Below are 27,522 nucleotides of genomic sequence, written 5' to 3'. Positions count from 1 at the left end.
TGTTTCTTTCTTCCTAGACTTACTTTGTAGACCAGGCTGGCCTTGAACTCACAGAGATCCCCTGCCTCTGCCTCCTGAGTCCCAGCTCCTTTCTAATATCATTTTATGGTAGGGTCTCTGTAGCCCAAGGAGTGAAGCTTGTGATCCTCCTGCCTCACCATTCTAAGCAGCTGTGATGGCAGATGTGGACCAGCAGATTAGGCTAAAGGTTTTAAACTATAACACATTGCTATTTGTGAGTCTGTTGGCAACTTCAAACATCTTGGTGAAATGGTTGGTTTTTAAAAGAAAAGAACCTGCCTGCCTCTCCACCCCACCCTCTGAACCAAAAAAAAAAAAAGGAAGAAAGAAAGAAAAAAAGCAGAATATCTGAAGGTACCAAATATATAGAAACTAAAGAGAGCTAGGTGTGGTGGCACACATCCTCTTAAAGCAAACTTGAGCAAAAGGTGTGTGTGTGTGTGGGGGGGGTGTTGGGGCTCCTGAAAGTAAAATAGAAAACAGAACTACCAATGGTCTTTAGAAACATAGAACCAGCCAGGCATGGTGGTGCACCCCTTTAATCCCATCATTTGGGAGGCAGAGGCAGGCAGATCTCAAGAGTTCTTGTGGCCAGCCTGATCTACAGAGTGAATTCCAGGACAAGCAGGGTTATTACAAAAAAACCGTCTTGAAAATCCAGCTCCCCTAAAAAAAAAAGACCTCACAAAAGACAAACAAAACAAAAAACAAAACAAACCCAGAAAACCAACCAAATAAAAACCCAAAACCAACAAAAACAAGTACAACTTTAAACAAATTTATTTTTAAAAAATTGTTTTTATGTGTATGCATGTTTCACCTGTGTATTTGTGCACTATGTGCATCCTGGTGCCCACTGAAGCCAAACGGAGACAATGGATCCCTTGAAAGTTAGAATAACAAACCCACAGCTAATACCTTAGTAGACTGTTCTGCAACTTCCTAGAGTTGACTGAGTCTCCTGATTTGAGCACCTTCCGTCACAGGCTTCTCTCCGCAGGGTATTTTTGTTTATTTCACTTACTTCTCCATTAAAGACTGGCTGCACGCAAGCAAATATTGAACACCATTTTGGGGCTTGCGGTTCCTCCAAATGACTTTCTAGAACTTTTTTCATTCTGGTTTTGCTGACCTGTTCTACTTGTCATTTTTCAGCACCGACCATTGCTTCAGATCCTTCCTTCACTCCTCCTTCCTTTTTGTTTTTCTGTTTTTGTTTTTTCGAGACAGGGTTTCTCTGTGTAGCTGTCCTGGATTGGCTTTGTATAACAGGCTGGCCTCGAACTCACAGCGATTGGCCTGCACTCTGCCTCCCGAGTGCTGGGATTAAAGGCATGCGCCATCACGCCGGGTCTCAACTCCTTCCTTAAGGCGGCGCTGAGCGGGAACTTCGGAGGCTTTGGGCGTGTCCGTCTCTCCCGGTAGTGCCTGCCGTTCAAATCTGCAGGGGTGGGGAGGTGCACCAGTCACGTGTTTACGGACACACCCGCCCGAGGCTGACGCGGGAAGGCGCTTTCACTTTTCCATCCTCGGGAGTCTCAGCTTCCCGGTCCGCTGCAGGGCGGCTGGGTTTGGGCCCAGGCTCCGCCCCCGCTGGGCGTGTCCCTCGGGGCGTGACGCGCCGGGGCGACGCGGGCCGACGTGCCGTACGCGCCTCCGCGGCGGTCCAGGGGCTGCGGGCCTCACCGCCGCCCTCTCGGAGGCGGGCCGGGCAGACGGCGGCGGCGGCGGCCATGTTTGTGGCGCGCAGCATCGCGGCGGACCACAAGGACCTCATCCACGATGTGTCTTTCGACTTCCACGGGCGCCGGATGGCCACCTGCTCCAGCGACCAGAGCGTCAAGGTGCGCGCGGCACGCCCGGCTGCCCGGGGCTCCCGCACGGAGGGGAGGGAGGCGGCGTGGGAGGGACCAGTCCGGATCGAGGCGCACGCGACCCGCGGCCACGGACGCCGCGGCGCCGGAAGCGGCGAGAGCCCTCCCCGTCGGCGGATTGTGGGGTCACGGCCTCCCGCGCTCGCGGTGCTCTTTTTTCTGCCGCGCCTGCGCGGGACGGCTCCTGGCCTCGGGGTGCTGAGCGCACGCTCGTGCCGGGCTTCCGGAGTGGGTCGGAGTGGGCCGCGGCTGTGGTCCTAGGGCGCTCGTGCTCACCGAGGGCTTCCCGTGGTGTGTGTGTCTCAGCGCTGTGGGCGTCGCCCGGGACACGTGGGATTCCCATAAAGGGGAAAAATACAAGCCAGTTCCATACATGTATTTGGTTTCTGAGACTGCCTCAGACTCTAGCACTGGCTTGTTGTCCTCCAAGTCTCAGCTTCAGCCATGCTGGGGATACACGTGTGAACTCCTGCACAAACGCCAACAGAGCTGAAAAATTAGTTTTTAATTTTTGTTTGTATTCAGGTGGTCTCTGAAGAGAGCTATAACAAGTGTCCGTAAATATGCTACTATGCATTAGTTATTGGAGTCAAGGTCTGAGTTCTGTCTGCTGGGGGTGTGGTGTGATTAAAGATGTGCGCCGCCAGGCACCGCTCTACACCCCGAACCCCTCAATTTTAAAGAATTTTATTTGTGTGAGTGTTCTGTCTGCATGTATCTGTGTGTACCGCCTGGTGTCTGTCTGTGCAAGTCGGAAGAGGGCGTCCGATCTCTTGGACTTAGGTTGTAAACCATCTTGTTGGGAGTACGGGTCCTCTGGAAAAGCAGCCGAAGCTCTCAATGACTGAGCTTTTGGCCAAAGAGTCTAGCTGATTCAAGCAGCAGACATCAGTTAAGCCTTTAAGAATGATATCTACAGCGGGGGGTGGGGGTGGGGGTGGTGGCGCATCGCTGTGAGTTCGAGGCCAGCCTGGTCTACGAAGTGAGTCTAGGACAGCCAAGGCTACACAGAGAAACCCTGTCTCGAAAAATAAAAGCAAAACAAACAAACAAAAAAGCAAAACAAGGAATGATATTTACCAAGATAATGTAGCAATATTGGGAGAGAAAGCAATTCTGCATGCAGGGCCTAAGTGTATATGCGCTACCACGACAATCAGTGAAGGCCTTGCGCCAGCTGTCAGGGCACCAGACTGCCTTGTGGCTTTCACCTGGTCGCTAGACTGTTCGTCTGTGCTACGTCTGCTGTAGTCACCCCGCGTCTCTGCTGATGATTGTGTTACCACTTCTGCCCACGCTGTGGAAGGGGATGGGACAGTGACCTCCCGCTGATGTACTTAGGGAGGTGAGCACCCTACTCAAACATCCAGAGAAGGGGTCTTTGAACCCAGTCCCCGCCGTGAACCTTCTAGTACCTGCTCTAGCAGTCCTTGCTAGGTCACCAGGTGGGGACAGTAGAGTGTAGGCAGCCTTCAGGAGGTCATCAGTTGCAGCTGCAGTCATGCTGTCAGACAGATTGACAGATTGACCCACCCCCTAGTGTTTTTGCCTTTTTTTTTTTTCAAATGCAGGATTGTACTATGAATCTCAGACATTTATTTTTGTTTTTGGAAACAGGGTTCCTCTGTGTAGCCTTGGCTGTCCTGGACTCTATAGACCAGGCTGGCCTTAAAGTCACAGCAATCCGCCTGCCTCTGCTGAGAATACAGGCCTGCACCCACTATACCTGGTTTATCCCAGGCATTTTTAAAATTTTTATTTTTAAATTTTATTTATTGCATATGAGTGCTTTGTCTGCAGAAGAGGGCACCAGATCTCATTATAGATGGTTGTGAGTCACCATGTGGTTGCAGGAATTGAACTCAGGACCTCTGCAAGAGCAGTCAGTGCTCTTAACCACTGAGCTGTCTATCTAGCTCCTATCTCCGGGGCATTTTTTTTTCTCTCTGAGACAGGGTCTCTCTGTGTAGCCTTGGCTGTTCTGGACTTGCTTTGTAGACCAGGCTGGCTTCGAACTCACAGCAATCTGCCTGTCTCTGCCTCTACCTCCCAAGTGCTAGGATTAAAGGTGTACGCCACCATGCCCGGTTACCAGGGGCAAGACCCGGCTGGCCTCGAACTCACAGCGATCCGCCTGCCTCTGCCTCCCAAGTGCGCCATCACCGCCCGGCTTATATTTGGTTTTTCGAGACGAGACAGGCTTTCTCTGTGAAGCCTCGGCTGTCCTGGAGCTCATTTTGTAGACTTGGCTGTCCTCGAAGTCACAAAGATCCGAGTGCTTGGGATTAAAGACATATGCCACCACCCAACCTAATGATGATTTTTTTCATGCTTTTTTCTTTTTTAAAGTGTATTTATTATTATGAATACAATGCTCTGCCTGCAGTGTACACCTGCAGTATAGAAGAGGGCATGAGATCTCATTATAGATGGTTGTGAGCCACCATGTGGTTCCTGAGAATTGAACTCAGGACCTTTGGAAGAACAGCCAGTGCTCTAACTTATGAGCCATCTCTCCAGCCCCCTAATATGACTTTTAAAATAGATTTAATAAATGCCAAGTGCCCCTAGTTAGAGGTGGTTTCCTTCTGTCTGGGAATGTGTTTTTTCCCTAGAAAAAAACTGAATAATATAATAAATTAATATGCACCATTACTTTTTACTTACTTATGGTTTTTTGAGACAGGGTTTCTCTGTGTAGCCTTGGCTGTCCTGGACTCCCTTGTAGACCAGGCTGGCCTCGAACTCACAGCGCTCTGCCTGCCTCTGCCTCCCCAGTGCTGGGATTATTATTTATGTTTGTTATTTTTTGGCTTTATGTCAGCTTTGTTCCAGAGTACTTTCTTTTCCTCTTTTATATTTTTCTTTTTCTTTTTTTTCTTTCTTTTGTAGTCTTGTGTAGCCTTGGCTGTCCGGGACTTACCTTAGACCAGGCTGGCCTCAACTCAGCAGTCTACCTGCCTCTGCTCCCAAGTGCTGGAATTAAAGGAGTGTGCCACCACGCCCAGCCTCTTTTTTATTTTTCTTTTTTCTTTTTTTTCTTTTTGGTTTTTCGAGACAGGGTCTCTCTGTGTAGCCTTGGCTGTCCTGGACTCACTTTGTAGACCAGGCTGGCCTCGAACTCACAGTGATCCGCCTGCCTCTGCCTCCCGAGTGCTGGGGTTAAAGGCGTGCGCCACCACGCCCGGCTTTATCTTTTTTATTTTTCAAGACTACATTATAGTTCAGGCTGTCTTGGAACTCACTGTGAAGACCAAATTGGCCTGGAACTCCCAAGTGCTGGGATTAAAGGCCTGCATCACCACCAGCCAGCCTTGTCTAAAGATGGAGTTCCAGAACAGCCAGGCCTGTGTAGAGAGATCCTGTCTTAAAAAGGAAAACAAGGGCTGGAGAGATGGCTCAGAGGTTAAGGGCCCCGACTGCTCCTCCAGAGGTCCTGAGTTCAATTCCCAGCAACCACATGGGTGGCTCACAACCATCTATATAATGTGATCTGATGCCCTCTTCTGGCCTGCAGGTGTACATGCAGGCAGAGCACTGTATACATGATAAGAAATAAATAATAATTCTTTTAAAAAAAAAAAGAAAAACAAAAGGCTGTGGGGTGGCAGCACACATTCAATCCCAGCAGTCAGGGAGACAGAGGCAGGTAGATCTCTGGTCTACAAGGTGAGTTTCAGGACAGCCAGGGCTACATAGTGAGACCCTGTCTTGACCAAACAAACCAAAAAACCGACACCTCCTCCCAAAAACAAAGAAAGGAAAAATAATTTTGTCAACACAGGTTCCTTGTGGGCTAGCTGAGTATCAGGGCTGACTACGTAGTTTCATTAATTTTATATGCACATGGGTGTGTACCTCCATGAGGTCAGAAGGAGTTGGTCTCTTAGAATTGGAGTTGCTGGCACGTGTGGGCCACAGCATAAGTGTGTGCTGAGAGCTGAGCTGGGGTCCTGTGCAGGAGCTGTAAGTGTTCTAAGTGCTGGTTGATCTCTTCAGGCCCTCACTGATTATGTTGTTAGTGTATATACATGAAAGCTTTGCATGCAAATTGCTTTTTCTCCCAATATTGCTTCCTTATCTTAGTAAATTGCACTCTTAAAGGCTTAACTGATGTCTGCTACATGAGTCAGCTGGACTCAGGCCATTGCCCACTTGCTACCAGATCTTTTAGCTCATTCCAAAGCTTGTAGGTTGTGATAGTCAGTGAAAAAGCCACTATTTAGTATTTTACATGCTTTGGATGATTTCTTAAGGCTAATTCCAAAAGGCAAATCAGTAAATATTTTGAAACATTGTGATAAGCATTCTCAAAGAGTCCCCCACCCCTGCCCCTCTTTTACCTTTTTCTTCTTGCTAGGGCTTAGATTCAGGGTCTCATATGCAAGCTATATCCCTGGCCCAGTCTGTACTGTTTCACGTCATGCAAGTAGTGATTTGATAGCGTCATGGCTCAGGTTGGTGGTGTGTGTGGTAATGGGTGTTAACAGAGCCCAAGCCTCCTGGCACATGGCTCTGGCCTGGCAGTAGCTTTCCTGTTGAGCTGTGTCATTCATTTTATATATATATATTTTTAAATACACGGTCTCCCCAAGTTTCCAGGCTGGCTTGTGCTGGTGCCTTTCACCCTTCAGCCTCCTGGGTAGCTGGGATTACATGTATACAGCACCAGGCCTGGCAGATTACTTTTTCTTCGTGATAGTAGGGGTTGAACTAAGGGCCTCCTGGGTGCTAGGCAACAGAACATCCCCAGTCATTAGTACAACTTTGATAGATTAAGCTGGAACTTTTTTGGTAGTTTTTTGGTGGGGAGAGGCTTATTGAATATTTTACTTACAGCTTACTCACATACAGCTGATCATTTCTCTTATTTAATTAATTTTAATAATTATTTTATATGAATGGATCATCCCTTTACATATACTATCTGTGTACTACTGACTCCAGAGGTCAGAAGAGGGTGTAAGATGCTGAGAATTAAACTTGGGTCCCGTGGGGAGCAGCCAGTGCACTTACCTGCTGAGCCAGCTCTCCTGTACTGATTGGTATTTATTTTATTTTATTTTACCTCCATATTACAATTTATTTGTTACCTCAAAGTGAATACCAACTGTGCCCCACCCCGCCAACTATTGGTCTGGAACTCATTATGTAGGCCACACTAGCCTCTGCCTCCCAAGAGTTGAGATTAAAGGGCTGTGCCACCATGGCTGGCTCCACCATGCTGTGCTTTTCTTTTCTTTCCTTCCTTTCTTCCTTTTTCTTTTTCTTTGTTTTTGTTTTGTTTTGTTTTTCTGAGACAGGGTTTCTCTGTGTAGTCTTGGGCTGTCCTAGACTGACTTTGTAGACCATGCTGGCCTGAAAACTCACTGCGATCCACCTGCTTCTGCCTCCTGAGTGCTGGGGTTAAAGGAGTGCACCACCATGCCTGGCTCGCTTGCTTTCTTTCTTTCTTTCTTTCTTTCTTTCTTTCTTTCTGTCTTTCTGTCTCTCTCTCTCTTTCTTTCTCTCTTTCTCTCTTTCTCTCTTTCTTCCTGTTTTTTGAGACAGAGTTTTTCTGTTATACAGAGCCCTGGCTGTCCTGGACACTCTCTGTAGACCAGGCTGGCCCCTGTTTCTGCTTCTCAAGTGCTGGGATTAAAGGCATAGGCCAACAACACCCTGGGGGAGAAACCCTGTCTTGATTTTTTTTTTCTTTTCTTTTCTTTTTTTTGGGTTTTTGAGACAGGGTTTCCCTGTGTAGCCATGACTGTCTTAGACTCGCTTTGTAGACCAAGCTGGCCTCGAACTCACAGAGATCCACCTGCCTCTGCCTCCCTAGTGTTGGTATTAAAGGGGAGCGCTACTAAGCCTGGCTGAAACCCTGTCTTGAAAAACCAAAAAATGTTACAAAAAAATCCAAAACTGCAAGGAACAATGTTTCAGTAGTAAAGGTTACTTCATAGAGCATACATAATTGGGGTAGTGCTCAGTGCTGTCTCAGCAGGCACAAGACCCTGGGCATAGTTTTCAGAACACCGCCAGCCCTGGCTGACAGCATCAAAACAAACAGAAAGAGGTGAGGACACAGAGTTGACGCTGACTGTTAGTGCCTGGCCCACACTGTAGATGAGGTTCAGTACATTGGTGGCTTGGCCAGTGCTTCCTTGTGTGCAGTTGAGGTTTTCCTTGCTTTGTACTCATTTTCCTTTTGTTTTCTTATAGGTCTGGGATAAAAGTGAAAGCGGAGATTGGCATTGTACTGCTAGCTGGAAGGTTAGTTTTTATTTGTGCATGGTTTGAGAAAATTGAAATGCTTGCTGTTTTAGTATTAATGACTTGATGTTCAGCTTTGAGAAAATAATAAAACTGTACAGTGTTCTTTTCCTGGAAAGATTGTTCTAGTCTTTAAAATTATTGTTTTATTATTGAAATAATAGTAATTTTGATAATAAGAAAATGTGTAGGTATGGCCAGGTATGGGACCCAGTGCTTTGAGAGGAGATTGCCATGAGTTAATGCCGGCCTGGATTACAGAGCAAGACCCTATCTCAAAACAAAACCACAAAGAGTGGAAAAAATAGTATTTTTGTAGCATTCTCAAGTAACTACTACTAGGATTTCAGCATATTTCATAGTCCCCCCCCCTTTTTTACTCATGGCCTACCCAACTTTGTTTTTTCTCTCTCAAACAAAAACCATTAAAAACCCCTACAAAGCTGGGCCAGCAGGTATCAAGTGAAGATAGCATCTTGGCTAGGGGTCGGATCCTGTGTCCAATGCTCTCTTTGGCCCTGGGCCCTCTCTGGCTTGAACCTGTACATGCTTCCGTAGTCTGAGTTTGTATGTACATAGGTCCTGTTGAACTGGAAGACACTGTTTCCTTAGTGTTGTCCATCACCTCTGGCTTTTTCTGCCTTGTCTTCTGCATTGATCTCTTAGCCTTTATCGGGAGGGTATTGATGAAAAAAATCCTATTTAGGATTGTGTGCTCCAAAGTGTGTCACTGTTTATATTGTCCACTTGTAGCTCTCTGCAGGAAGAGGCTTCTCTGATGTGGGTTGAACAAGGGACTGATCTATGGGTTTAGCAGTCTGTCACGAGGAGTAATCTTACTATGTTCCTGTATCAGTATAATAGTAGCAAGTGACCTATTTAGTTGTGGGTTTTTTGCCATTTTAGCAGTGTTAGATATGAATTCTATCTCATGGAGTGGGCTTTATATCCAATCAGAATGTGGTTGGTGTTTTCCCCTAGCATCTGTGCTCTAATATATCTTGCAGATGGGTCACTCGTAGGTCACAGGGTTTGTAGCTAGGTGGCCCCAACTATGACTTTCATGTACTAACATGAGTTTTAGGTTTAATCATTGTCTCACCCCTAGTTCTGTAAGTTGGTCTAAAGAGGTTCTTACGGCTGTCATTGCTTGAGGATCAATCTGATTTCTCCTCAATCTAGTCCTCACAGAGTGTTTACCTCTGATGTGGGTGTAGCCATGCACTTACTGATAACTGAGTGCCCTTTAGCTAGGGGTGGTCTGTCTTGTAATGGTTGATTCTTCTCATATCCCAAGGTGACTACAGGGTTAGTGAGAACAGTGATTTTTTTCCCCCATGACTTCAGCCTTGCAAGGGGGATGAATTGGGTTAGAGGATACTCATTAAAGTGATTAGCATGCCTATGTAGAACAGTAGTTTGACCTATACAAATGAAGGCAGAGATGCCTGCATGCCAGAAGAGGGCATCAGATCTCATTATAGATGGTTGTGAGCCACCATGCAGTTGCTGGGAATTAAACTCAGGACCTTTGGAAGAACAGACAATGCTCTTAACCTCTGAGCCGTCTCTCCAGCCCGAGATGCCAGTTTTAATCCTGTGTTTAGGTACCTTGTGGACCTGTGAAGAGTCAACAATTTGTAGTAAAAGCAGTTTCTGAGTATTTGTTATGAAACTATGTGTTGTAGCAGTGCTAGTTTCTCCTTGCCTCACATGACTACTACCATCATAAAGCTGAGTTGCCTGGTAACCTCCAGAATATCCTGGCCCTGTAGTCATAGTAAGGGAATGAGTAGACAGCACAGTGCTGGCTCACTCTGCTAATTACACTACATCTGAGCTGCTAACATTCTTTTTTAGAAAGACTTCCCAATCGGGAAGAGTCTGCAGGTCTCCTTTGAGGTTCTAGTCACCTTCCTTTCTGCTCTAGCTGCCTGTGGTTTTAGGTGTTACCATATATACAAGGTGGGAGGTTGACTGAGGGTGGCAGGCTCAGGGGCAGCTTCTGTGATTCATCCGTCAGCCAGACTGAGGTGGGACCTGGTGCTAACCCATTCTCCAGTAGTAAGCCTTTCAGTCATATTCCTGCAAGTGACCTGTCAGCAGTGAAGTCACTGCTCCACTCAGCTAGACTTGGATAGAATTCTGTTTGGATTCTCCCTAGGAGAGTGCTGCTATTAAAGACATGTGCCACCACACTCAGCATTAAAGAAAAAATTTTAATGTAATGTGTAGGCCAGCCATATTTTGTTTATCCATTCTCTTGCTGATAGACATATGTATTGCTTCTAGTTTTTCAGGGTTAGAAATGTTGTTTGCTTTCTGCCATTATAGCAAAATCCTGAAACTAATTAACTAAATGTAACAGGCTTACAGTTTCAGTATACAATTGGTTAAGCTAACTAGCCAATCATTCTTGCTTTGGGTCTATGGTGGGGACAGATGGAGTAATGTCTCCACACACTTTATGGCTCTGGGTCAAAGAGCTCATGCTTGCAAACATTGGACTAACTAATGTTCCACAGGCCCCATTTGGTTGAGACAGGGTCTTTCTCAGCAGCCCAGGCTGCTGTTGAACTTGCACTAGCACTTCGGCCTCAGCTTCTCACTTGCTGGGACCACAGGTGTGTATCAGCATGCCGTTATTCTGTTGTGCACATGAAGACAGAAGGCAGGAGAGGTGGCTCACTGAGTAAAGTGCTGACTGTGCAATTGTGAGGACCCAAGTTTGGAACCACATAAAATGCTGTGTGTGAAGGGAGAAGCAGAGGCAGGCGGTCTCTGAGTTCAAGGCCAGCCTGGTCTACAAAGAGAGTTCCAGGACAGCCAGGACTGTTACACAGAGAAACCCTGTCTCAAACTCCCCCCCCCAATAAAATGAAAAAATAATTTTAAAAGAATAACAGTTCCAGAAAGTCCACAATCCTAGATATCTTCCAAAAGTTTGTAAGTTTTTAGAAATTAACTTTTTATTTAAATGCTAAATTGGTATTTTTCTCACCTTACTGAAGTAAAACTACTTGTGTTCTATTATTTTCTCAAGTAAAACTCTGTGTGAAGTTTTATTTTTTAAATTCCCCAGACACACAGTGGATCTGTATGGCGTGTGACATGGGCTCATCCTGAATTTGGACAAGTGTTGGCTTCCTGTTCTTTTGACCGCACGGCAGCTGTATGGGAAGAGATAGTAGGAGAATCAAATGATAAACTTCGAGGCCAGAGTCACTGGGTGAGACACTGACTTCCTCATTCCTTTGCTCCTGTTCATTTCACTTTTAGTTGGTTTGTAATGGTACTCAGGCCTGCTATTGTTCCGGGGTTGAACCCAGAGGATTGGCTTTGCACCCCGTTTTGTATATTTTTGTATTTTACATGGTTTTATACATAGTTACTATATGATCTTAGATTTGTGACTTGTAGAGGCAGGCTGATCACTGAATTCGAGGCCAGCTTGGTCTACAAAGAGAGTCCTGGACAGCCGGGGCTACACAGAGAAACCTTGCCTCAGAAAAACAAAAAACAAAACACGCCCCACCCCCCACCCCCAACTGGGGCTAGAGAAATGGCTTAGTGGTTAGGAGCGCAGGCTGCTCCTCTAGAGGACCTGGGTTCAATTCCCAGCACCCACATGGCAGCCCACAGCTGTCTGCAACTCCCGTTCCAGGGGATCTGTGGCACCAGGCATGCATGTAATATATATATTTATATATGCAGGTAAGGTACTCACACCCACAAAATTTAAAAAAATGTATAGAATTACTTTCACTGAAGTTTGTCATATAAAGTATTTTATTTTTCTTTAAATTATTTTCCTGCCGGGCAGTGGTGGCGCACACCTTTAATCACAGCACTCAAGGCAGAGGCAGGTGAATCTCTGTGAGTTCCAAGGCCAGCCTGGTCTACAAAGTGAATCCAGGACAGTCAAGGATACACAGAGAAACTCTTGTCTTGAAAAACAAAAACAAAAAACAAACAAACAAAAACAAAAAATAAAAAAAAGAAAGAGAAAAACAACAAAAAAATAAATTATTTTTTCTTAATAATGACATGCAGTATAAACCTCAAAGCTGGAAAAGGATGAGTGCAGTGCCTCCTGGTTCTGCTGTAAGGGAATCTAGTCTGCAGCTCTTCTTCTGTATTGTTTGTGATGCAGTCTATTCCTTTACCTATGTTCACTATCAGAAAAGGTCTTAGTTTGTTTGATTTATTGCTTGCAGCATGCTTTGTGTGACAGAGCTGTGTGGGACCAGTCTGTTTAGCAAGAGTACTAACTTTTTTTTATTGAGACAGGGTTTTTCTGTGTAGCCCTGGCTGTCCTGGACCTGCTTTGTAGACCAGGCTGGCTTCGAACTCAGAGATCTGCCTGCCTCTGCCTCTGCTGGGATTACAGGCTTGCGCCACTGCACTCGGCTTCATTAAATTTTTTTTTTTTTTTTTTTTTTTTTTTTTTTAGTAATTGTTATATATGCAAAGTGCTTTATTGGAAAAGACCAAGAGTGTAGCCAGGCGTGGTTGTGCACACCTTTAATCCCAGCACAGGAAGAGGCAGGTGGATCGCTGTGAGTTTGAGGCCAGCCTAGTCAACAAAGCAAGTCTAGGACAGCCAAGGCTAACAGATCCTCTCTTGAAAAACCAAAAAAAAAAAAGAACCAGAGAGACCAAACCTAGTATGTCTGTGTGAATCTAAAACATTCATTCTTCAGACCTGTTACGTTTTCTTTTTAAAATATTTAATTAATTAATTATGTATACAGTGTTCTGCCTGCATGTATACCTGCATGCCAGAAGATGGTACCAGCTCTCATTTTAGATGGCTATGAGCCACTATGAGGCTGCTGGGATTGAACTCAGGACCTTTGGAAGAGCAGGCAATGCTCTTAACCTCTAATCCGTCTCTCTAGCCCTGTTGTATTTTCTTTTTGTCTATGATTTAAATCATATATATATGTATGTATGTATATGTATTTCCAGGTGAAGAGGACAACTCTAGTGGATAGCAGAACATCTGTTACTGATGTGAAGTTTGCTCCCAAACATATGGGTCTGATGTTAGCAACCTGCTCAGCAGATGGTATAGTAAGAATATACGAGGCCCCAGATGTTATGAATCTCAGCCAGTGGTCTCTACAGCACGAGATCTCATGTAAGCTGTGCTGCAGCTGTATTTCTTGGAACCCTTCCAGGTAAGTTCACTTAACAGTTCTACTGAAGCAGGCAACTGATTTCTCAAGCTAAGAGTCTGTAGGTTTAATTTCTCAGATGCTTTTTGTAAATAGGTAATATCTAGAAGTTTGCCTTTTCCTATCTTGGCATGTATCTTGTCTTCATTTTTACCCCACAGAGGAACCCACCCATTATTAATAGTTTGGTGAGAGCTTTTGGAGCATTTTCTGTGCATGTAAAAATAAATTAGAAATCCATCGTGGTGGCGCATGCCTGTAATCTCAGCATTCAGGGAGGCAGAGGCAGGCAGATCTCTGAGTTTGAGGACAGCCTGGTCTACAAAGTTAAGTTCCTGACAGCCAACGCTACACTGAGACCCTGTCTCGAAAAACCAAAAATGAAAAAAAAAATTTTTTTATGAGACAGATCCATGGAAAAATAACCAGATACACACTAACACAAGAAGACATGGCACAGCCAGACATGCGTACAACTTTACAAAGGCATGTGCCACCATGCCCGGCTTGTGCTTATGTTTATAGTTGTTATGTTGGTAAGTTTTGTTTTTTGAGACAGGGTTTCCCTGTGTAGCCTTGGCTGTCCTGGACTTGATTTGTAGACCAGGCTGGCCTGGAACTCACAGCGATCCACCTGCCTCTGCCTCCCGAGTGCTGGGAATAAAGGTGTACGCTACCACACCCAGCAATAACTTTGGTTTTAAATTTATGTGTACTGGTGGCAGTTGTCAAAGGTCAGTCATTTGAGTGCCCTCTTTTGGAAGAAGCGCTCCTATTTAAGCCATGAAAATGTAGTGAAGCATTCCTGAGGGGTTGTGTGTGAGGCTCTCAGGTGCACATGGAGTGCTGCAGGTCCTGCTCAGGTGCACATGGGGTGCTGCAGGTCCTGCTCAGGTGCACATGGGGTGCTGCAGGTCCTGCTCAGGTGCACATGGGGTGCTGCAGGTCCTGCTCAGGTGCACATGGAGTGCTGCAGGTCCTGCTCAGGTGCACATGGAGTGCTGCAGGTCCTGCTCAGGTGCACATGGAGTGCTGCAGGTCCTGCTCAGGTGCACATGGAGTGCTGCAGGTCCTGCTCAGGTGCACATGGAGTGCTGCAGGTCCTGCTCAGGTGCACATGGGGTGCTGCAGGTCCTGCTCAGGTGCACATGGGGTGCTGCAGGTCCTGCTCAGGTGCACATGGGGTGCTGCAGGTCCTGCTCAGGTGCACATGGGGTGCTGCAGGTCCTGCTCAGGTGCACATGGGGTACGGCACGTCCTGCTCAGGTGCACATGGAGTGCGGCAGGTCCTACAGTAGACATCCAGAAGTGAGAATAAGGACAGGACAGGCTGACTTGTAGGTTCTCTCCTTGATTCCAGTTTTAAAATTCTGTTTTTTTCAGTAGTTTAACTGTATTACATGAAGTACTTTCCTTCCATTTCTAGCTCTCGTGCTCATTCCCCCATGATAGCCGTGGGAAGCGATGACAGCAGTCCAAATGTAATGGCCAAGGTTCAGATATTTGAATACAACGAAAACACCAGGTCAGTAGTGCTTTGTTCAAAATTTAAAATTGTTTAAGTTCTAAATTTTCTTTGGTTTTTTATTACCTATACTGTTTTTCCTTCATTATATATTTACTGGCTTTTGCCCCCTTTGCTTTGTTTTGTTATGTTATGTTTTTGCTTTTTTTTTTTTTTTTAAGACTCATTGCCAGGTGTGGTGGTGGCACTTTTAATCCCAGCACTTGGGAGGCAGAAGCAGAGACAGGCAGATAACAGTTTGAGGCCAGCCTGGTCTACAAAGTGAGTGTAGGACAGCCAAGGCTAAACAGAGAAACCCTGTCTTGGGGAAAAAAAAAAACTGGGCTGGAGAGATGGCTCAGAGGTTGAAAGCACTGGCTGCTCTTCCAAAGGTCCTGAGTTCAACTCCCAGCAACCACATGATAGCTTACAACCATCTATAATGAGATCTGGTGCCCTCTTCTTGCCTGCAGGTATACATGCAGGCAGAACATTATATACATAATAAATAAATACATAAAAAAAAAAGAAATAAAAGAGCACTGACTGTTCTTACAGAGGTCATGAGTTCAGTCCCTAGCAACCATCTCATTACAGATGGTTGTGAGCCACCGTGTGGGTGCTGGGGATTGAACTCTGGACCTTTGGAAGAACAGCCAGTGCTCTTAACCTCTGAGCCATCTCTCTACCCCATGTTTTTGCTTTTTAAGAGAAGATTTATTTCTGAGTGTTTTGCCCACATTTTTGTCTGTGTACCTTTTGCATACCTGGTCAAAGGTCTAGAAGGGCGTTGGATGCTCTGGAATTGCATTTGTAGAGATGGTTGGGAGTGACCATATGGGTGCTGGGAACAGAGCTCATGTCTTCTGCAGGAGCAGAAGTACCCTAAACTGCTGAGCCGTCACTAGCCTTGTCACTGCTTTTGGGATGGAGTCATATTACCCAGGTTGGTTTTGAAGGAGAGTTGAATGGATCTTTCCAGTTAGCCTTCTGAATAGCTGGTGCTTACGGCAGGCACCCAGTTTGTGAAGAGGAGACTCATATCTCAGTATGGATCATAAACTTTCTGAACTAGAAGAACCAGGATGTTGAAGAGTTTTCTACCTGGGGAAACCTGGTCTGAGGGTTAGGCTGGGAATGTTCACTTGGAGGAGGACCTACCGACGGGGAGTGGAAGTTACCTAGATGGAGGGTAGAAAGCCTTGGGTGTGAAGAGGACTATATCTCGTAAGACCTGGGAACTGGACGCAGCCACCACTGCGGTTGGAAAGGAACCGGCAAATGGTATGTGACGGATAGCAAGACTGAAACCTGTGCCATTGCTACAGTGTCATCCTTCTGCTCCTGGGAATGTGAGGACAGGACTGGGTGGTAGGAAACTATGGATGAGATACACACTTTAGAAGGGAATCTTAGCGGGAGGTTACAGCGACTTTGGGATAAAGTAGGGACAGTGAAAAAGGGAGAAGACAGCAAGATAATAGAGGCAAATATACATGTAAATAGGTGGTTATGAAGTCTGAGTATAATAAGCAGGGTAAACGCTTTGATATTAACATTGTTTTATAAATGAACAAACCACCAATCTGTGGTCAAACCTAAGGTCAATATGAAGAGTCGGAACTAGAAAACAGTTTTTTTTTTAAGATTTATTTATTTGTGTATTTTTAAGTACATGAGTGTTCTGTCTTCACAAATACCAGAAGAGGGCATCAGATCCCATTACAGATGGTTGTGAGCCACCATGTGGGTGCTGGGAGTTGAACTCAGGACCTCTGGAAGAGCAGCCAGTGCTCTTAACTGCTGAGCCATCTCTCCATGCCCGAAACAGTTTTTTTAAGCCACCCTGTTCCCCCGTCTATTTTGACATCTTCACTCGGGAGTCTGTGGTTGGCCTGGAATTCAGTCTGCAGACCAGGCAGGCTTTATAGGTACTGTGATTCTGCTCCCCTGCTTCTCCCGAACACCAGGATTACATGTGTACCCCCACACCAGGCATGACAGCTGTCCCCTTTCTCTGCAAGGAAAGTTTCACTAAGGCTGTCATTTGGCTACTCTAGATAAGAAATGCTGTAGATAATTTTTATTAAAATCTGTGGGTTGTTTTTTTGTGTCTTTTTCCTCAAGACAGGGTTTCTCCACGTAGCCCTGGCTGTCCTGGACTCCTTTGTAGACCAGGCTGTCCTCGATCCGCCTGCCTCTGCCTCTCAAGTGCTGGTATTAAAGTTGCGCACCACACCGCCTGGCCAGCACCTTTATTTTTGCTTTTTTTTTTTTTTTTTTTTTTGAGGCAGGGTTTCTCTGTGTAGCCTTGGCTGTTCTGGACTCGCTTTGTAGACCAGGCTGGCCTTGAACTCACAGCGATTGCCTGCCTCTGCCTCCCGAGTTCTGGGATTAAAGGCGTGCGCCAACACGCCTGGCTTTTTTCCCTTTCGATTTTGGCTTTATAGGGTTTTCCTGTGTAGCCCTGGCTGTCCTGGACTCTCTTTGTAGATTAGGCTGACCTTGAATTTACTGCGATCTGCCTGCCTCTGCCTCTTGAGTGCTGGGATTAAAGGTATGGGTCACCACTGCCTAGCCAGCCCCTAGTTTTGTAAGTTTTATTTCTGAAATTTTAATCTTTCTTTGAATTAGGAAATATGCAAAAGCTGAGACTCTCATGACAGTCACGGATCCTGTCCATGATATTGCATTTGCTCCGAATTTGGGAAGATCTTTCCATATCCTGGCAATAGCAACCAAAGATGTAAGAATTTTCACATTAAAACCTGTGAGGTGAGTTGTACAAAAATCAGGAATTTGAAAATACTCTTTCCTTCTGCATATCTTTCTTTGTAGAGAATAGTAAAGGTACAGATCTGATAATTGGACAGTGAACATTTCATGTGACTTTTTGGAGTGAGGATTTAGTTTGAATTGTTTCAGTTCCTTTTCTTGTTTCTGTAATTTCTTCCATTCTGTTTTCTAAAATTGTTATGTTGGATTCTGAACCTTGTTTTTTTTTTTTTTTTTGAATAATGGTACTCATTTGTTTCTCCCCCCTCCCCCTCCCCCAAAAAAAAGAAAAAGAAAAAGAGAAAGAGTTCATTGCATATCATCTATGGGTGAAATAAGTGCAGCTTTTGGAGAAGTTAAATGAAAGTGACCCTTGTGTCGCTCAAGGGCTGGGTGGTAGGAGTTAGGGGTGGAGGCTATTTGTTTTTCTTTTCTCCCACCCACCCCACAAGACAGGGTTTCTGTTACATAGAGCCCTGGCTGTCCTGGACTCTTTGTAAACCAGGCTGGCCTTGAACTCACAGCCATCCACCTGCTTCTGCCTCCCAAGTGCTGGGATTAAAGGCATGCGACACCATGCCTGGCTTTTTTGTGTTTCTTTTCTCTCTCTCTCCCTCCCTCCCTCTCTCTCTTTCTTTCTTTCTTTCTTTCTCTGTACAGGGTTTCTCTGTGTAGCCTTGGCTGTCCTGGACTCGCTTTGTAGACCAGGTTGGCCTTGAACTCAGAGAGACCTGCATGCCTCTGCCTCCCCAGTGCCGGGATTACTCCCAGCCTGTATTTTTTTTTTTTTTTTTTTGGTTTTTTGAGACAGGGTCTCTCTGTGTAGCCTTGGCCATCCTGGACTCACTTTGTAGACCAGGCTGGCTTCGAACACACAGTGATCCGCCTACCTCTGCCTCCCAAGTGCTGGGATTAAAGGCGTGCACCACCACGCCCGGCCCAGCCTGTATTTTTTAATGTGTGTTTATGTGAGAGTGTGTGTATCTCTCAAGACACTTTCTTGAAAGCTTTGTAAATCTTTTTGTAGGAAAGAACTTACTTCTTCCAGTGGTCCAACAAAATTCGAAATCCATATTGTGGCTCAGTTTGATAATCATAATTCTCAGGTCTGGAGAGTGAGTTGGAACATAACAGGAACAGTCCTCGCATCTTCAGGAGATGACGGGTGTGTGAGGTTGTGGAAAGGTAAGCGTTTAACAGAGGACAGTTGTTACTTATATTTACTTTTCTCTTAAAGTATAAACTCTGAAATGTATTCTCAAATACTGCCTTAAATAATTGTCTTATATTTGTAGTGTTTTGAAACATCAGATTACCTAGTTCATGGAAGCTAAAGGCCAATTGAATTGCTTTATTTCTAAGTGGAAGAAAGCCAGTTTTAAAACTAATTAGAACATGGAGTATCTCCAGGAAAAGCTAACCTGTGTAACTGTTTTATAAACCCAGTTGAGGCTTCTGGTGGTCTTTAGTAAAAGTGTTTGCCTCACATGAGTGAGGACCTGAGTTTGAATGTCTGCAGTCCCAGTGTTCCTTTAGGGAACTGGGGGCCAGAGACAGGTGAATCCTAAGAGACTCAGGGTCCTTAACCTGGTAAATCAAATGCAGCACAATGAAGAAACAAACAAAACAAACAGTCCTATTATAAACAAGTAGAAGATAGGGGCTGGCAGCTGAAGTTAACCTCTGCAAGCGTGCTGTGGCACTCCTATACCCGAACACACACTCACTCACTCACTCACTCACTCACTCATAGACTTTATTTTTATTTTTTTATTTTTTATTTTGGTTCTTCAAGACAATCTTCAATCTTTCTCTCTGTAGCATTGGCTGTCCTGGACTTGCTTTGTAGACCAGGCTGGCCTCAAACTCACAGCGATCCGCCTGCCTCTGCCTCCTGAGTGCTGGGATTAAATGTGTGCGCTGCCACGCCCAGCTCACTCACAGACTTTAAATCCATTGTCTTTTCTTTTTCTTCAAATTCAAGAGTACTGGGATTCTGATTCTGAGGTTCTTGTTGTGCCACACTGAGGGAACTTGGTGTCATCAGTTGACAGTGACTTTGGTTTCTGTAGCATCAGAAGGGCCCATTCCATTCTGAGTATCAGCTTTAGAACTGCACTTGGTCACTTGCTCTAACAAGTCTTACTTCATAAAATGCAGTTAGGCTAAGCCTTGATGGCCTCCCATCTTCAGTCTTAGATGTATACCATAGGACTTCTTTGTCCTCTTCTGTCTGCTTCTCTAAATCCAGTTGATTCATGGTACCCACATAATGTGTATTTGCATAGCCAAGAAGACAGCTCCAATCCCTATTTAGAGTCATTGTAAGAAGACTTTGGGTTTGTTCTTTTAAAGATTTTGTTTTGATAGTAGCTTGGGTCTGTGGAGGTCAGAGGTCAACTGGGGTATTGTTCTTCAGGTATGACTCACTTTTTGGTTTGAGATAAGGTCTCTTGCCTGGTAAGTAGGCTAGGCTGGCCAGCTGTTGAGCTCCAGGGATTTGTCTATCCTGACACACCACTGCAGGGATCACCAGAGCACCTGGTGTGGTCTGCTGCTCAGCCTCAGGTCCACACTGCTGCAAGGCAAACATTTTATTGAGTGAATTATTCCCTCTGCCCAGATAGTAACTTCATGGTCTTGTAGATTAAAGAATTGTCTCTGTTAGTTGTCTTGCAAGGAACGGGAATAGATGGTAAAAGCTTTAATGTTTTCACACTAGTAATTCCTTGTTTTTGAGACATGATCTTACTCTGTAGCTTAGGCTGGTCTACATCTCACTGTGCAGCCCAAGGTTGGCCTCAGACGCAGAACTGTCCTTCTTCCTCAAAGTAGGAGATTTAGATTAGTAATTCTTTGGAAACTTTAATGTGTTTCGTGCCAGAGCCCTCTCTGGACAATATTGCACAGGTCCTAGACCAGGGAGTGAGGATTGAGAAATAAAAGAACAGAAATAAGAAACTGAGGCAAGAAGTAGTCGGAAACACAGAATAGACTCCGGACCGCCTGCAGTCAATACCACGCAATGCCTCAGCTTATCCACCAGTTCAGTTTATATGCATCTCAGGCGTGGGGAGCAAAGCAGAAAGTCTGTCTCAGGAGATAATGTGGACATTCTCACAGAAAAGGAGGTATAATTTCAGTTGACTCGGCCTTGAGGCCACAGTGTACTTTTTCTGATAATTTGAGGACCCTGAGTGTGTACTTGGCAGAACATCTTGCTTAATGACAGAGCGCACCAGAGCAATGCTCATGAACAGCATTGTCCTTAGTGCTTACCTGGAAGTGAGTGTAGCTTGCTGCAGCTGTGGAGATAGCTCAGTTGGTAAAGTGCTAGCTGTAAAAACTAAATTCGTGGCTGGGCGTGGTGTCACATGCCTTTAATCCCAGCACTTGCTGGGAGTTCAAGGCCAGCCTGGACAAAGTGAGTCCAGGACAGCCAGAGCACACATGCATATCATTTGAGTGTGAGTACTAGCTTCCACATGCATGTATGTACACACATGTATGTGTACCTGAATGTGAGTACAGGCATACATTATACACACAAATATTTAAAAATGTAGCCCAAAGCTGGGCGTGGTGGAGCATGCCTGTAATCCCAGCACTTGGGAGGAAGAGTCAGATGATCACTGTGAGTTTGAGGTCAGCCTGGTCTATAAAGCAAGTTCAGGACAGCCAAGATAACAGAGAAACCCTGTCTCAAAAAACCAGAAAACCCCCAACCAACCACGAAACAAAAACCACCCAGCCCATGTTTGTTTCATTTTCTGTAGTTTTAGGAGAAGAGTGCACATATGTGTATTATGCATAGGGATTAGTCATATTAATATATTTGGCTGCTTTTCTTTCAGCTAATTACATGGACAATTGGAAGTGTACTGGTATTTTGAAAGGTAATGGGAGCCCAGTAAATGGCAGTTCTCAGCTGGGAAACTCAAATCCTTCACTAAGCTCAAATATTCCCAATCTTCAAAACTCATTAAATGGAACTTCTGCTGGCAGGTAGGCTCTTCTCGTGGAAAAAGTAGAGACCCCACCCCCACCTGTATCCCCGGCACACTTTTTACTTTATATGTATGGGTATTTTGCCTGTTGGTATATGACAGTGTGTGTAGTGTTTGTGGAGGCCAAAGGGCCAGTGCTCTGGAACTGGGGTTACGCATGCATGTGAGCCAACACTAGGGTGCTGGAATCAAACCAAATCATCTGCAAGAGCAGCCAGTGCTCCTAATTTTGCTGAGCCACCTCCTGGTAGCCTTACTGACAGATGACTTTTAAGATGGAATAAAGTAATTCACTAATAATTGTGACACTTACCCTGTATTTAGTGGTTTACTTGGTTATAGTATGGACAGTTAGTAAGTCCATTGAACTATATTCTGAAGTTCAGGTAAAGTGTTAATAGCTTACAATTCTGTGTTCTTTTCTACAGAAGGGAGAGGAGAAGATATGGTTTAATAGGGTTGACTCTTAGATAAACATTCTTTTTTTTAGTGCCTGGTTTTGCATCAGGTCACATTGAAGTTTTATTTTATAATATATATATATGTGTATATTTTTTATTTTTTATTTTTTGGTTTTTTGAGACAGGGTTTCTCTGTGTAGCCTTGGCTGTCTGGACTCACTTTGTAGACCAGGCTGGCCTTGAACTCACAGCGATCCGCCTGCCTCTGCCTCCCGAGTGCTGGGATTAAAGGCGTGCGCCACCACGCCCGGCTTTATGTATATTTTTTAAAAAAGATTTTTATTTTATTATTTATATATTGCTCTGCTGAATGTGTGCTTCATGTACAGCTGCAGGCCAGAAGAGGGCACCAGATCACATTATAGATGATTGTGAGCCATCCTGTGGTTGCTGGGAATTGAACTCAGGACCTCTGGAAGAGCAGCCAGTGCGTTTAACCTCTGAGCCATCTCTCCAGCCCCACATTGACGTTTTAAATAAAGTACATAACTAGAGCTTTAAGAACAGTGAGTGAAATGATTTTTCTTTAATGCTTATAATAAGGAAATGAAAAAATATGAGATCTGTATACATTTAAAACAAAAATTGAGATAATTTAAAGTCAATTTTAAAAATATATACATTTTGTTTTTGTTTTGTTTTTTTCGGAGACAGTGTTTCTCTGTATAATAGCTCTGGCTGTCCTGGAACTAGCTCTGTAGTCCAGGCTGGCCTCGAACTCACAGAGATCCGCCTGCTTCTGCCTCCCAAGTGCTGGGACTAAACACGTGCGCCACCACCACCCAGCTTAAATATTTACATTTTAAACATGTAATTTATTATTTTTTTGGAGATGGGGTTTCTCTGTTTAATAGAGCCCTGGCTTTGACTGTCATGGACTTGCTTTGAGGACAAGTCTGGCCTTGAACTCAGAGTTCTGCCTGCCTTTGACTGCTGAGTGCTGCAATTAAAGGCATGTGCCATCAGGCCCGGCAGTATAATTTTTAAAAACTTGTCTTTGGGGCCTAATTTGGAATAGAGTTTGGGGAACTTCAAAGTCCAACTTTAAAGCTGCCCTGTGGTTATCCTATTGTCATCCCAAACAGAAGAAATTATATTTTTAATTTTCTTAGTTGTTTTGATAGTATTATATTTTTTTTTAAAGAAATCTTGCTATTTGACTTTGAGGTTTTAAGTATTTGCAACTATAGAAACAGTTTCCAGTTGCATTGGAGGAGAGCAAATTATTTTATGAGGAAAACATACTAGAGTTGATTTTTAAAAGACTAATTTTAGGATACTGTTTTTGTACTGTTTTGCTTTCTTCTGTAAATAGCTTTGATGGTTTGATCTGTTTTCTTATTGTGCCAATTACCATCTATGTTAGATCTGTGATGCATTTTCCCTTTTCCATTTGTATTATGTCCTTTAACAGAAAGCACAGCTGAGTACAAGCTAGCTGGAGTAACTTTGCTGTTTTGCTGCTTGTTGCATGCACACAGGAATGGAAATCGAACTCCTTTCCCCCCTCCCCAGCGCCGTTTGATCTCTCCCAAGATGCACCAGCAGCCTGCTCACTACTAAATACAGTTCAAAAGGCCTTTAAAATTACAGTGTATATAAGTTTTTGTACTAGTCAGTTTACTGACACTATAAATGGAAAGGCTTTTTGTTGAGACATCATCACCAAAACAATTTTTTTGAAATGTTCTGGAGACTAACTTGGGTTTAAAAACTGAAAAGATTGCTACTACCCTCAAACAGTTGGGTGGAGGGAAAATGCAGTTTTATTCCATTTGGAGAATATAGGGATATGTTTTTTATTTTCTAAACAGTAGGCTAAAATGATGAGTTTTTTTATAATTTTAATTTGAAAAGCAAATAAATATTTTTCATAAAGATTGTTTTGAGTGCTAATTTGTTTACCTTTTGTAGAATTGCTTTATAGGTGATATTATCCACACAACTGGTTTTTCTTGTAATTAAAAATACTAGGAAAGGAGCAGGTCTGAGCTAGCACTGGAGTTGAGATAACTGGTTTGTAGCCAAGCAGCACATTAGCATTTGCTACAGTTTTATTTGGTAGTGAAATGGTAGAAGCACTTTTAAATTTTCATCTCATACTCTTTAATTAAAGAGATGGCCGTGTCTAATATGCACATGAGTGCTTATGGTGTGATTCTGTACGACTTGGTTTCCTTTAAGACAACTTGGAAACAAGAGTTGACTTTTTTGCTGAAAATGTGCATGCAACTGAAATTCCATTCCATGTCTCAGGATTTTTAATGTGTTGTTTCAATGACTTCCTGTCTTCTGAAACTCTTGACTTTGACAAAGTTATACACCTTTTAATTTACTTAACTGCATACATATTACGGGTAAGTTATAAGATGGTAGAATTAATAGGCCGTAATTCTTTGAGCCTTTTTATGCACCAAATTCTGTAGCTGTTCTAAGTTTTCTGCAGGAAACTGACTGTCCAATGATTGTATTTTTCAAAAGCATGTTGCAGTATTCAACTTTATTGTGTGAGTGTATTTGAATTGGTTTTCAGTATCATGTACACTAAAGAATGTGTGCCTGCTCCTGCAGCAAATGCAGCGTAGCTTAAATTGAATAGCAGAATAGATTTGTAAATAACAGAATCAAGTGAGATTAGACAGTACTTTAAATTTATAAAATTAATGTCTTTGTAATGTACTGATAATTTTCTTTTGGCATTTACGTTAGCAGATTGTATTTTTTCAAACTTTCATATTTGCTTAAGCAACTTTGATTCAAATGAGTCTTGATTTGTACTGTTATGTTCTATTGGTTCTGGCATGAGTATACAAGCTTTGTTTTTGGTTTTTTGTTTTCTTCCAGCATGTTTTCTCTTCTTTGGTTCTCTTTGTATTTACTGCTATTCTCTTTTTCTTCTGTTTTCCCTCTCCCTCCTCTCCCCTTGTTGTTTTTGTTGTTTTGTTCCTGTCTTCATTATTTCAGGTATTTCTTTCCCCCTCTGGATTCCCCACGGGCTGGATCAAGATGGTCCAGTTGTGCCCAGCTCCTTCCTCCTCCTGCTCCTCTGGTAGAGCACTCTTGCGATGCTGACACTGCCAATCTCCAGTATCCTCACCCTCGCAGAGGATACCTCTCTCGGCCTCTTAATCCCTTACCTGAGAATGAAGGGGTTTAAAATACTGATTTAAAGGCCTTATTCAAATGCTTGTAAATGCTTTTATTCCAGGCTGCTCTTTTGTTTTCTTCATTTTCTTTCAGAAGATCCTTCTTATTTAGGGCATGTCTTGCATGTATTACAACTGAAGTGTTTGGAACCAAACCTATTTGTACTTCTGCACCAGGAAACCTGGGCTGCACTAGTTGGTTATCTTTGATGAGATGAGCTTCAGAAAGAGCAACATGAACTGTGAAAAAGTCCCAGTATCTGACTCAAAGTGCCTGTCTTGTAAATTCTGTATGGACTTGTAATCATAGAGTTCAGTTTTGCCTGTTGATAGAAAGCTTCATATGAAAGCATATCATTGTGGACTTCACTCTGTATTTCAGACATTAAGAAACATTTTGAATTTTATAGGCTAATGTTACAAATGACTGTAAAATAAATGATTTCCTGTGTATAAAGCAGCAATTCATAAGGATATTTTTGTCTTTTTTTTTTTTTTTAAAGGAAAATGCCTTTCACTACTTGGAATTACTGCTTAAAGTTTTTGTAATTATTCTCCAAGTAGGTTATTTAATAAAAATATTTTAAAAGATATGAATCTGTTGTCTTTTTTTTCTTTTCTCCAAGACAGGGTTTCTCTAGGTAGCCTTGGCTGTCCTGGACTTGCTTTGTAGACCAGGCTGGCATTGAACGCACAGTGATCCACCTGCCTCTGCCCCCCAAGATGAATCTGTTGTCTTATGAAAACCACATGTATTTGTGTTTTGTGTTTTGAGACAGTTTGTGTAGGCTGGCCTGGAACTTCTGACATATGTACCTCTACCTTCCAAGTAGAGGGATTACAGGCTTGCACCACCACACCTAGCTAAAATAGAATTCACCTTATTTAACATAGTTTTCTGATCTCTTGTCACCAAACAAACAAACAAACAAAAAGCTTCAAACAAAACAAAAACAACCTAAAAGGCCTCCAGGGCAATAATAAATATTAGACTTAAAGGTATAATGCCAGGTGAGGTGGCTTAAGCGGGTAAAGATGCCTGCCTCCAAACCATACCACCTGGGTTCATTCAGTCTTCAGAAACCACATGGTGGTAGGAGAAAATCAACTCCTTCAGCTAATTTTCTGAACACACACACACACACACACACACACACACACACACACACACCAACACAATAATGTCATTAAATAAAGTTAGAATGTCAGCATGTAAATTAATACTCAGAACTGACAAATGTCTTCAATCTCATTACCCAACATTATTGTTAATGTTTTGTTTTTTTGTGACAGGGTCTCTGTGTAGCCCTGGCTGTCTTGGAGCTCACTATGTATTCCAGGCTTGCTTGCCTCTGCCTCCTGAATGCTGGGATTAGGGGCGTGCCCAGCTCAATATTATTTTGTAGACAAAGTTCGAAATCAAGATATATTTGCAGTGATATTATTTTGCTGTAGTTTTCTTAGGGATTGTTGAGGATTTACCTTTCAAGGCAAAAAGATGTCTTTAAAATTTTTTTATTTTTAATTATGTTTATGTGTGGGTACATGCATGTGTGAAGGCAGGAGTCCAGAAGAGGGTGCCAGATTCCCTGGAACTGGAGTTATAGGCATTTGTGAGCTGCTGGACACTGGTGCTGGGAACCTAATTTGGGTCCTCAGAGCAGCAAGCACTTTTAATCACCGAGTCATCTCTCCAGCCCAAAGAGACATATTTTAAAAAGCATTTCATTACGTGTATGTAAGTGTTTTACACTGGTGACATACTTTTTGTTTTTTAAACTTTATTATTTATACATTATTCTGGCTGCATATGTGCCTGCATACCAGAAGAGGGCACTAGATTTCATTACAGATGGTAATGAACTACCATATGGTTGCTGGGAATTGAACTCAGGACCTTTGGAAGAGCAGCCAGTGTTCTTAACCTCTGAGCCATCTCTCCAGCCTGTTTTTTGGTTTTATGAGAGTGTTTCTCTGTGTAGCCTTGGCTGTCCTGGACTCACTTTGTAGACCAGGCTGGCCTTGAACTCTACAGCAATCTGCCTGCCTCTACCTCTCTAGTGCTGGGATTTAAAAGTGTGTGTGCCACCATGTTTAGCTGTGACATACTTGGAGAGGATAAAGATTAGAATGGATTCCTCTCCCCCCCCCCCCCATAGGTCTTATGAGATAGAGTTTCTCTGTCTAAGAGCTCTGGCTGTCCTGGACTCTATTTGCAGACCAGGCTGCTCTCAAACTGACAGTGATCTTGCCTCCCAAGTGCTGGGATTAAAGATGTCACCATGCCCTGCTGATTGGA

General features: G+C 43.7%; 1 protein-coding gene across 3 annotated transcripts; it reads left to right on the top strand.

Moving 5' to 3' along the window:
- Nucleotides 1-842: 842 nt before the first annotated feature.
- Nucleotides 843-25,820, top strand: SEH1L (SEH1 like nucleoporin). Of its 3 annotated transcripts, none has more exons than XM_084780302.1 (9): nucleotides 843-1,865; nucleotides 8,100-8,150; nucleotides 11,233-11,379; nucleotides 13,122-13,333; nucleotides 14,757-14,855; nucleotides 17,469-17,609; nucleotides 18,637-18,794; nucleotides 21,464-21,614; nucleotides 25,318-25,820. In XM_084780302.1, the coding sequence occupies exons 1-9, from the start codon at nucleotides 1,755-1,757 to the stop codon at nucleotides 25,439-25,441; spliced, it is 1,194 nt and encodes a 397-aa protein (XP_084636428.1). In that variant the 5' UTR covers nucleotides 843-1,754; the 3' UTR covers nucleotides 25,442-25,820. The 3 variants fall into 3 exon arrangements, with proteins under 3 accessions (XP_084636428.1, XP_084636427.1, XP_084636429.1); XM_084780301.1 differs by having other exon boundaries at nucleotides 844-1,865; nucleotides 25,042-25,820; XM_084780303.1 differs by lacking the exon at nucleotides 25,318-25,820 and adding an exon at nucleotides 23,492-24,520 and having other exon boundaries at nucleotides 846-1,865.
- Nucleotides 25,821-27,522: the final 1,702 nt, after the last annotated feature.

Source organism: Acomys minous (genome assembly GCF_964271855.1).
Source record: "Acomys minous genome assembly, chromosome: 4".
Taxonomy (NCBI): Eukaryota; Metazoa; Chordata; class Mammalia; order Rodentia; family Muridae; genus Acomys; species Acomys minous.
The sequence above is the reverse complement of the archived record's forward strand: the minus strand, read 5'-3'. Positions and strand labels throughout refer to the sequence as shown.